Source organism: Opisthocomus hoazin, chromosome 2 (genome assembly GCF_030867145.1).
Source record: "Opisthocomus hoazin isolate bOpiHoa1 chromosome 2, bOpiHoa1.hap1, whole genome shotgun sequence".
Taxonomy (NCBI): Eukaryota; Metazoa; Chordata; class Aves; order Opisthocomiformes; family Opisthocomidae; genus Opisthocomus; species Opisthocomus hoazin.
In genome coordinates this window covers 27373291-27385433 of record NC_134415.1, presented here as the reverse complement: position 1 = coordinate 27385433, position 12143 = coordinate 27373291, and the positions used below count along the sequence as shown (strand labels likewise).

General features: G+C 40.4%; 1 protein-coding gene across 4 annotated transcripts in view; it reads right to left on the bottom strand.

Annotated features, from left to right (window-relative positions):
- The window catches only part of RPS6KC1 (ribosomal protein S6 kinase C1), a 92291-nt gene that overhangs the window by 63047 nt on the left and 17101 nt on the right, over positions 1-12143 (bottom strand). For 3 of the 4 annotated variants that reach the window (XM_075412982.1, XM_075412979.1, XM_075412980.1), the window contains exons 4-7: positions 10531-10646; positions 8406-8499; positions 3953-4012; positions 2761-3123 (exon numbers count right to left, since the gene is read on the bottom strand). In XM_075412982.1, the coding sequence (XP_075269097.1) occupies positions 2761-3123; positions 3953-4012; positions 8406-8499; positions 10531-10646 (633 nt within the window). Of the gene's footprint in view, positions 1-2760; positions 3124-3952; positions 4013-4295; positions 4315-8405; positions 8500-10530; positions 10647-12143 lie in introns of those variants that run through there. The other variant, XM_075412981.1, reaches the window with a different exon arrangement.

The following is a 12143-nucleotide window of genomic DNA, read 5'->3' as shown; positions in this document are numbered from 1 at the left end:
ATATGAATGCTGTGTTTCACTTTGAGACACTACAAAGGCTAATTTACACAAAATAGTCCAAAAATAATCAATGGCAGAAGATCATAGGCATTCTGTAACAATTGCACCATCCTTATCTTTGAAAGGAGCACATTGTTAGCCATGTGAAATATATAACCAGGAGTGTTTAAGTAGCTGACGTGATTAAAATTGGGGGTTTTTTTATTGCAACACACAGTGAATATTTACATACCAACATTGAACATATCATCCTCAAAGTACCTAGATTAAAAAGCGTAATACACAGATACTGAGGGTTTGGGGGGGGAAGGTGGGGGAGGTGTTTTGGGGGTTTTTTGTTGTTGTTGTGGTTTGGTGGGGTTTTTGTTTGTTTTACTGTCCTCATTGGTCCTGAGTAGGCACATATTTTTAGGAAGGCATTTGAAGCAGACCTATCATTATAGAGAAGGACATCAGCATCTCCTTGCTAGCTTGCAGAAGCTCCAAAGAGAAAGGACACAAGATGAACTGGATCTAGTCAAACCTAGTGTACATACCCAGCAGAGAACAAACATTCGTTTCCGTTCCACCTCCACAGCCATGCAGGGTAACACAGAGAAAGAAGAAAGAAGAGCTGACTGCTAAGAACTAGCCTGTGCACATTTCTGTTCCCAAGGGATAAGATGCCAGCTGAAAAGCAACTCACTCCTGTTACTCCCTGTGCTCTACAGATGCAATGTTAGAGATTGCACAGAAAGAGTTGCAGGTGCTGCCTACACATCTCTTCATCCATCAGGAATAGATGAAGACCCACACACACACACAGAGGTACTAACACTATAAATTTATTAATGACCCCCACTGTATTATCTGAGTGGCATCAGGCAAACAGGGCAGAATATTATACTTTCCTAAGACTCTCTGAATTTTCTCCTAGCCTGAAAAGCATGGACACCAGCGGGCAAGAGAAAATGATTAGCAGTCATCTGAGGTAGCTGGATGAGCAGCTAGTCAAAGAAGCAAAAGTCCTTATTGGAAATGTTAGCAAATATAAGTAAAAAGCTCACTCCACTCTAGTTTAAGTTATTATGCATCAGTTGAGCAAATCACCTGCAACACATGCAAGAATGGCCTTTCACAACTTCAAGATAAACATATTACCATAAGGATTACCACTGATTCAAAGCCAACATGTTTCAACTCTGCACAAGTCAAGTACACATGCATAGTTACCACAGCTCAACTGATGTGCAATAGCTTGACTTGTGTTCACGCCCTAACGGTTTGCAAATGTTTAATAAAGAAAGCTTTTTGAAGCTGAAACTCAAACTGTCAGTTTGAAGCCACATCATGGCAGCCTTGCATCACGGTGAGAAGACAGAGGTTGTTATGATGAAACAGGATATTCTTCAGAAGACCATAACCGAATGCCACACAGGTCTATGAAGTAGCGTGTTAGTAAAAGAATATCTGGGCTCTTCAACTGTAGGATTGCCAGCACATTCAATTATCACGAATGAAAAGAATTTTGATAACATAGGCAAGGAAAGATAGGATGCTATTGAAAAGCCACAACAAGCAGCAAAGCAGTAACCCTACTGACATCACTGGGACTTGAAAAGAAAGAGGGAGATTTACTTTTGCCGAAAAGTAAAAAGACACTTTAAGCAAAGGCTATGCACGTATCTTGGCCCGTACCTCTAGCTTTCCTCACTAACCTATCCATTATTTTTTTTCCGGCCCTGTTAAAACAGCTCAGCAGGTAACTTTTATTTCTAAAACTGGTTCAGAGGGTCTGGACCACTGCTGTGCATCCTACTGAGACGCAGCAAAGGCTGCTGCTTGTATGTGCTTTGCTACATTAGCATTTAAGTTCAGCTCTGCAGCAGCATAATGCATCTGTGCTGTATACTGTCAAACAAAGCCACAATTCTAATCTTACTCATTTGATCAGTGTGGGACAGAAGCACAATACACAGACCCTGAATTCACTCCAGGAAAGAACAGATCTTTTCCTGTGCTTTATAGTTTTAAGCCATTGTCCGACAAAATGCAAATATATGAGGTTATCACTGTAGATTCTCAAGAACTAGAGACGGAAGGGGAAAAAATTGTTCCCTGGCTGACAAGGTGCAAGGAGACTCCACAGAAATTCACATGTAGTTGCATCTGGTCAGTTAACAACAGCTTTTGCAGACATATATTCACACACCAAAGCCTTTTAAAAAAAAAAATACTATAATCCTGTTCTCCAGCAGTGCAGGCATGTAAGATTCTATGCATCCTTTAGCTAGAACAGGAGAACAGTTTAGTGGAAGAAGCAAGAGGCCGTGAGCCAAGAATAGTACTAATCCTGTTGTGACTGGGAAGTTAACCTGAGTCTGCCTCTCCCCATGCGTAAAATGGGGATAATTAATCCTCACTTAACCATGTAAATTAAATAATGTTTCAACAGTGCTGCAAGTGCCACATATTAATTACTGCCTAGGTAATAAAAAGGAAAGAGGGAAAAGTGGAGCACTTTGCTACTTACCTGCAACTCAGAGGTTGTGCTGCAATTTTATAAGAGAAGATATTGGGCACTTGGAAGATGAGACCCTAAATTATCATCCAGTCTTAGAGAGAAAGATTTCTCTCTCTCATATGCACAGCAGCTATCAAGCACATGAAAGCCAGGCACGCATCATTCTGCATTTCCTATCACCTCTTTGTAACACACTAAGGTAACACCATAAATACCCAGAACCAAAGGTAAGGCAAACAAAATGGGAAGATCCATACCTTGAACACCTTCCAGAAGCAGATCAACCCCCTTTCTATAAAAGCTGAAGGCGGTTTCATAATCTTCTTCCTCCTCCTTCTTCAAGGCCAGTTTTATCAACTCGCCTGCTTTTTCCAAGTAATCTTGTTTGCCAGGCTTGGTTTTTAAGCTTCCAGTAAACAAACTATGGCTTTCCCTTTCTCCTTCGGGTTTGCTCCGCTCATGCTCAGGTGCCAGCGTGCTTTGTACTGGGGGTTCAGAAGTAAGGCAAAGGCCAACAGCCCTACTGGGAGAACTTTGGTTGGATGCCATTCCATCGTCTAACTCAGCAAGAGAGTCTACATCAACTGTCAGAGAGATCAGGTCACTGTCACTGGAGAAGCCTGAAAGCACAGTCAGAAAGACATCCATTACTCTAGATTTCTCATACACCTTAGGAATCTCCAAAGTTCTTTACCCCATCCCAAGATTTTAGTTTTCTTCTCACTTATGCAGCTTCCCGAGACTTAGTGCACAGAAATTCCCTGCATGCAAAAGCTGTCTTAGAAATTATTTTTTAGTACCTACAGAAACCTGTACAGAAATTTGCTACAAACTCCACAGAGCAACTGGTCTTCATTTTAATACTGGGAATGAAGAGACCAACATCTAACACTTAACTTCAACTTTCAAAGCCTGCTCACCATTTTGCTCCAGGAAATTAGAAAACTAACCTCCTCTGAGTGAGTTCTGCTAGAAAAGTCAATCAGCAGAAGCCAGATTACTGTTGCAAAAAATCCCAACGTACTATTTTAAATCAGTAAAATGGAGCATCCCAAAAACATTAAATTAGAAGTTTGGATTAATACAGAGTTACTGTCAGCTTACATATCACACAGCACTCTAACCTACATCTACCATATATATTCTTCTTTCATTGCTAACACATGGTGAAATGAATTAGCTTACATCTCTTTCATTGAAATTTGAGCTAACACATTTTATTTTACATTTGCCACAAACTAAAAGCATATAAACTCCCTGCAAGCTTACCTTCAGTAACTAAACCACAGTAACTTAGCAGGGTTATTCAGAAATAAATGGCAAAGATAATTTACACGTACACATTTCATTCTGTATGCATTATCATCCATGAGAATCGTTCACTCAGAATTATGACTTTCTAATAATTTAAGATCCACAAATGTAGTGCAAACAACTTCTAGATCTCACCTCCGCATTCCGATTGGCTTGTAAGTGTCACGTCATCAAGCCCACTTAAATCCTTTCGAACTGAAAAGGACAAGAATGACAAAAATGTTTCTGACATCCTTTTGTACAACAGATTAGATTTCACTTGCTATCAAAATGAAAGGGCATGACCCTACTACAGGTAAAAGTACATTATACAAAACTGCTCTTTGACCGGCTATCAGAGATATCCATCTGGTAACACACCATTAAAACTGTGACAGTGGTATTAGATTTGCCATTTCTCATTGCCTCTGAGGTTAAAAAACAAAACACAGGTGCTCGTATAGAGGGGGCTAATTCAAACCTCAGCACTCCAACTCACCTAATTTCAATAGCAGCAGCGCTTTAATCCCTATCTCTCACTGCTCTGATGATTTACAGCTAAGGAGACTTAAAACAGAAGAGCCTTCAAAGCTGGGACCTACACACCAAGAGGAAGAAAAAAGCCAGCTTTCAGTCTCAAAAATGTCATTTCAGAACAGTACCCTGCATGAGACATATGGAGCAAGCCACGAATTTGGCAGTGCCACCTGGATATCAAGCAGCAGTTTGTTTTATCACCTTGGCACATGTACCCACTGAAGCAATAAAATAGGCAACAAGGTCAAGACATTTAGCTGTTTGTACTCACCGAGAAAGTAAATTCTGAACTAAAACCTGTTGTCTGCTTTCTTCCGTATTATCAACAGAGTCAAGAGTTTATCCACATTATCAGGTAAAGTGTTCTGACCTCTGTTCAAAAAGTAATGTGGCAGTAGCAAGGAGCTGACTCAAAGGCAACTAACTCAAACTTTCTTTTTGATTTTGCAACTCTAGAGTTAGAGTTTACAATTTATGGAAAAGGAGTAAGAAGGCACTGTAGAAATACTGCTTTTCTGAAAGCTAGCAGGTCCTTTAATGTGAGTTAGAGGAAAAAGACAGGAAAGAGAACAGATTACCAGCCACTCTCTCTGAAAAGCAAGGAACAGTGATACTCAGTGCCACAAGACTACTTGAGAGGAGGGGACAGCACACACAAAAAAGACAATGCTCCTGATCTTTTCAGGAGAGGAACATAAAGAAAAGTGTCTGTGCAGAGAAGAAAACTGCCTGTGTAACCCCAAGTTCTGCAAGAAAGAAGGCAACCTCACAACAAAACAGTCAGAAGAAGGCAGAAGATTCATTAATTAGTGTATTAATAGTGGGCCATTCACCTGCCCATTTTAGGGACAGCAACATCAAATTTGGCTGCAGAGGACTGAGAATTTGTGAAACAACATTTAGAGGAGGCGTCAAGTTATTTTGTTCAGTGAAGACAAATTGCTAGCTAAAGAACGTATAGGTAGAAGCAAAGCTGACTGAGGGACAAAGGGTGCAGATAATGAATGGAAAAGCTGGGGGTCTGGGGGAAGGGTGCACTGGCCACTTACACTAGATGGATCAGAGCACATCCACACTTCAGATTTCAGATAGACCCAAGTCCCCCTTCCTACAGCCCAAACAAAACTACGTTTGCTCTCCTCCTGCAGCCAACTTGAACAGAAGCTGTATGAACACAGCTAGCATGGCACAGAGCCTGACCTAATACACTTTGCTTAAGGTCAGGTTTAGAGCCTAGGTCTGGCACCACAACCACAGTCATGGGGCTTCCAGTCAGCCCAAGGGGTAGGAAAAGTCTGAACCGCATATGTTTATTTCTGGGAAGATAATGTTAAGGTGGTAAAAGAGAAAGAGGTGGAAGAAAAGAACGAAAAAAAAAAAAAGATGAGCTTCCTGGTGAATTTCTTTAAAAAATTTAGCATTTGGTATAGAAAGACTTTTGGAGATGAGGTTAGACAGACTATCATTATCTCACGTGCCAAGAAAAAAAGATCGTTTGTCAGGAATATTAGATATATTGATGCTGAAACTGAGCATAACTTCCTGTACTTGTCTCTGCCTTGTGCAATTTCACCAGGCATATGAGGAGTAAACAGAGTTTCCAAAAACAGAAGGATAGCTGAGGTAACCTGGCCTCCTGAAAAGCAGGTTCCTGTGAAAGCATGAACCGTCAAACTGTTTTTACGAGCAAGATACTTATTGCTTATTTTGGTACAAAAGCATTTCTACTACCATCAGTTTGCATCTTCTACCATTAATGTGCACACCTTCTACAGAGTGAACTTTGTCTGAAAAGGATAGATAAAAGTGAGAAAACACAACCCACCCTTATAAGCAAACACCAGCACCTGTTATGGAACGGGTTTGATACTTCACAGACCAACGGCCTGAAGGAGCAGTGCCCACGTGGAGGCCCTTGAATGTTCACAAAAAAATAACACAGTGAAAGTCACAGTTAACTACGATCATCAGACTGGGAAAAATGAGATGTAGGCAGGATGCCCTGAGGAGAGGCAGGGAGAAGACTCGGAGCCGAGTATTGCCACTGCCATCTAGAGGCCTTAAAGACAGATTTTTCTTTCTCTCCCTAGTCTCCTCCCCATCCAAAATGTGGTTTTGAACATAAGAAAATATGAACTGGAAGACTTACAGGTTTTTAGAAGAGATAACTCCACAAGTCACACTCGGCATCTGGGAATCCTGTGCTCATAGTTGCTGCAAGTATCCCCTAAAAACACTCCAGCCAATTCAGAAGAAGTGTATCAAAGAATTTCTCTACAGCATTTTTTTTCTTTTCAGCATTTTATCTCACATAAAGGAAGTGTTTTTCTTCTTCTAAAAATGAGGCCCATGTGAATAAAGAATATAAATGTTCACAGTAAGCATTTTTAGAAGCATTTTTTCCTTTATACGGCACAGCATAAAGTGAGTGCATTGTCAGAACGTGGAATGTCAAATTTCATAGAAATAGTGCCCCTTTAAAACCAGTTGCTGGTATTTATCATAACTACCCTCTGTAGTTAAACAGCTCTATACCTTTCCCTTCACAGAGTGAAATATTTTGGGAGCACTAGTTCATTAACACCACAGAAGAAAACGCAAAACTCACTGCTCATGTAGAATGTATTATACAACTAAGCACAAAAGTTATTGACATAGACAGATCCCAGTGGCAAGTCACACAACTTCAAGCAGAAAATAAACAAACAAACCAACCACTTAGAAAACACGAGCACTTCTTGTTATTCAAACAGAGTTTTACCAAAGCAAGTTCTATGCCAGCAAAAACAGAGGAAATTAAGTAGTTAAGAAAAAAAAAAAGCCTTCCAAATTAGCTTAATAAATGTTTGTATAATAACATGTACTTATACATGAGTGTAAAATAGTCCCAAAGGAAAAGCTGAAGGGTTGGAAAATAATTTCTTAGAAGTCACAAAGATCCAAACATAACTCAAAAATACATAAATATCTAAAAGACTGCACGGCACTTGGCAGATGATTATACACAGAGATGCTTAAGCTAACTCAGCCTCCAGAGGCAGGCAAGAAGCCCTAGCATAGTATTTATTTGGGCTGACCAACCCTACTTTACAGCTATACTATTATTTAGTGCAAGTGAAGTGCCACTGAAATTACTTTACACGTGGTATCCAAGTCAGCACGTACATCTCTACATTGTGTTAAGGAACTGCAATCACAGGAAAAAGGACATACCCTCCATTGGCACAGCACAACCAGAAAACATTAGCAAGTTATGGCAAGTATTGCCGGTTTTCAACTGAACATAGCACACACTGGCTCTGACACACAACCTCTCAGACTTTCAAGAATAGGGAGTTCTTTTCAGCAAAGAAAAACTGCCAGCATTTTTTCTCAAGAGACTTAAACAACTTGCTTATCTCCCTGAGCCCTGCAGTAGGCTTTAACATTCACCATTCCCATATGCTCAATCCAGAAGACGTACTAATACTCTTAAAATACGATACCAACTCTCTTCTGGGTTTTTACTAAGCACTGAAAGCATGGTGACACCCAGAGCATGAACAGCTGAACGGGAATCCTGTGAAGCATATGAGGCAGTTCAAATCTTAGACCTATTTTTCACGCTCCAGGCAATTTCAGACAGTCATCTTTATTTATTGATCAATCTCAAAATGGTTTTAAAAGTTCTCTGCAAATTTTTACAGCTTGAGACTTGGGTCATGATTAGTAGTGAACACTACCAGACTGTTTGCCCAACCTTTTGGAAGCAGGCAGGATTATGTACACTTAAACCAGAGGGTTCAGTTCAGCTAGCACCAAAAGCAGTTCTTTTTCGGCAATAGAGCACTAGGACTTCTAGTATGGACTAGACAAACTCCCAGCAAACTTCCTGCTAGAAGCAAGCTTCCAGCACTGCAGACAGAGCTCTGCTAAGCCCCACTTCTCTTTTGTCAACCCCAGCTCTGGCATTTCTGTCATACCAAGCAAACAGAAACTGGATGCCAATGCTCCTACAAATATGGCACTTGTCATTTACGTGCTGCTTTGAAACAGATCACGCTGTAAGGTTACATGAGAAAAGACAGCAAACCTTCAGAGCTGCAGTCAGACAGGTTGTCAGTCAGAGAGTCGGACAGAGGCTCAACAGGACCAATCAGTTCAGACCCATCATGCACCTCTCCACCCTGAAAAGAGAGAAAAGAATTATTTAACTGCAGTCTCTATGGAAAGTGTCATTGTATAGAAGTGACAGTCAATATTAAATTTCCTAACCAGTGAACGCTCCATTACTTTAGAGTTAATGCATTTAGTTAAATTATATAGGCCTGCAAAATTAAACAAGGGTTTTCAATTAAGCCACGCTCGGTTGCCACAGACTGCCTAGGTATCTGAACAGTTAGTCTACTGCAGCTTCAGAGTCCTGAACCATACAGGCTGCAGCAGGTCTGCCTGCAGACGCCAGAGTTTAACAGGGAGAGAACAGTGATACTCCTGCTCTCTTGTGGTACATAGAGCCTGTGCCCTTCAGTGGCATTCCCAAGCTCAGCAGGTCCCTCACGCAGGAGTGTTTGTCCCTCAAGCTAAATCCTACCCATGACCCACCATCTCGAGTTCAGTCGTAGTCAAGACTGGACACACAGGGAAGACAAGACCATCCCAGCATATAATGAGGACACTATTCCCTCACAGCCCTGGAAGGAATCAAAGGTAAGTGAAGTGACAACAGGAACAATTGCACTAGAAACCACCTAAATGTTTGGGGTTTTTTTAATTTCTGATTCACATCTCAGGTGAGCATCTTCCATGCATCTTTAATAGAAATGGCACTGTTTCCAAGGCAGTGTTACAAATGGGCATCGATAATCTGTCTTGAACTAGCCCAGCGCATTTTCACACTAGCCAGCCCATTTTTCCGGAGTCTGTAGTACACAGATACACACAGCACTCCCTTCAGTTGTTTCTAAGGCTTCATTGTTGAAGTCTACCTCTCCATGGCTATTTGCACAAAAACCTGAGACGGAACAAAACTGCCCATGAGCAGAGCTAAAGGACACGGGCTGAGCTGGTGACTGATCAAAACCTATGGCTTTCTTACAGCAAAACACAACACAACATCAGCTAATAAATAAGCCTGAAATATTACACTTGCATAACTCCCCTTGTAGATGTACTTGCTCCTATAAAAATTAACGTCTTTCTAGTTTTATTCATTCCCTCGCAAAGCCAGAAAAGGTCCATTGGAAGGCTAAAACTAATACTTTTGTTAAACAAAGGAGGGGAAGAGAGCTCTGAACAAATACCCTAAAACACGGAAGTATTTCCAAAGAACTGAAAAAGTGCAAACGCGAATAAACTGAAAAGTAAAATATTCCAACTCAGTCTCACACTCATTGTTGCCACCAAAGCGTGAAGAAAATAATTTGAAATATTTTAAAGAACTCTGCAATAACTACATCATGAAACAAGTGAATATTTTTCAGCTTCACTATAATTTTGCTTTTGTGTATGTATCATTTAAATATACTTAACACATTTATACACTTGGGTCCCATCTCAGCCAGATCAACATTTCCTTAGTTCCAGGGAGCTACTATCATGTTTACATGTAAATTTATGCTTATGCATTTCCAGAATGTTGGACTAAGCTACAAAAAATAAAGAGGTTTGAAGGAACTACTGAAAACAAACTCCTTCAGATGTAATAAAGAGGAAGTCTGGATGAATGTAGTGTCCTAAAATATGTTTTGGAGACTGGTTCTCACAACATTGTACAAGCAGCACATTTGACTAGTTCTATGCCAAATTTCTCGTCACAGACCTGAATCCATAACAGGCCACAAGAAAACAGTCTAGACAATCTTCCTTCCTTTGCTTTGAAACTATAAACACCTACATAAAATACAGAAACAGTGACAGTATTTTTATTACTTTCCCACTGAACACCTGGATTTAACATCACGGGTTTTGCTCATCATTCAATAAACAAAAATTCCAAATCCCTTCACCTGAAGTTCTTGTAAAACTTTCCACCTTGTAGAGGTGTAGCATGGGGTTTTTTTTAAAGCTACATCTCTAGAGTGAATGGAAAACTCCTAGTCACTTCACAAAGCATGTCAGATCAGCTCACTGTCACTCGGCAATTTACAAAGTAAAGCAGAATCAGCACTGTACTTTATTCGTATCAGTAAGAAGTACTTCTGCAAATACTAACAAACCTTAAAAAACTCTTCAAGCTGCTTGCTGTTATAGAGAGCAGGGATATTGGCAGAAAACTGCAACAGGTCTTCAGCACATTGCCTTCTTTCTTCAATCACGGTTTCATCAAATCGCCCTGGAACAGACACACGGATTGACAGGCTTAGAAATAACTACACATTTATTTTGCAATAATAACTACCACCAAAAAAAAAAAAAACACGACAAAAAACACAAAAAAAAACAAACCAAAAAAACAACCAAGGCAAAAGCAACCTTCTGGAGACAATGCCCTGAGTCTATGAAAATCATTCCAGTGCTTCAGGAGAACACAGCAAATCTTCAAACTTTCTGTTCTCAATTATCCCTAGAGTCCCGTCTTCTGCAGTCCATGCGGATGAAAGCTGGCAGTTACGACAAGAATCCTTCGCCCTCTCATCGTAAGAATATGCGAGGCAACACTCTTGATTAGCCAAGAGACACTAACGGATGTCCAGTGTTATCCAACAATAAATGATACAGGGACAATTTGACAATACGCCAGTCAGCGTCAGCCTTGATTATGGCCCAAATCCTGCAAGGAGCCGAGCAATCTTCACATATTCTCAAGAACAACGCACAATACGAGCGGAGAGTAAACAAAGTATTGCTAAAAGCCCCCAAACAGATCATCAATTCCAAGGTGCCATTTGTGGAGGAGACAAAGTGTAGGGGAGATGGTGAAGCCCTGCTACCAGGCATGGAAGCTTTCCTCTGAAGTAGCTCCATGCAGACGGGGTCTCATCTCCTCCTGCATTCAAGAGGTAAGCAGAGCTGGAAAGCAGCTCTTTTACTAAAACATATGATCCTTCCCTTTTCCCTACCCAGCACCCAAGCCATTCCAATTAGGAAAAAAAACATATTTAAAAAATAATCCCACAGTTCACCTGAAGAGATTTGCTTCTCAGAAGAAAACCCTTGGATTGCTACCTTAAATTCACATTCTTCACAATTGCGCACAACTTATTTTAGCTTTTTATATCAACATCACTTTGTTGTTGAAATAGTTACAAGTTTACAAAAGGAAAAGGGCAGAGGTTAACAGTAATAATTGGAGGAGAACAGAACAGATATTGGAAGAGCTACACAGAGGGGAAAAAAGGACTGGGAAGACAAGTTCAAGAAACAGTATTGCTATAACAGCATGACCAGAAAAATAAGAACCACCTGTGACAGCTCTGTGGCATTAACCTTTGAAAAGGACAAAAGAAACACTGAATACAGAAGCAAAATTCATTTATACTCAGAGCAAGCAAAAACATAATCCCAGAAGAAAGTATCAAAGCAGGATTCTTTCCAGAAATTCTTCAAGTAAATAGCTCCTGCCCATGCGGTACCAGAAAAAAAGAAAATCAAACTAGAAAGACACACACATACTCACAAGATCACAAACAAAGCTTTTGGGGGCTATTTTTCTACGAAAGGAAAAGAAAGACATCATTGGAGTTATTTTCAGCTGAATCGGTTCCGTGACTTGTTCACCCTGCCCTTTCAGCTGTACAAACATTAGCAGCTGTACAAAAGAGCGAGCAACAAGCAAGCAGCAAGAAGGCAAAGGCAATGCTACCACGTTGAGTGGCAACACTGAAATCAG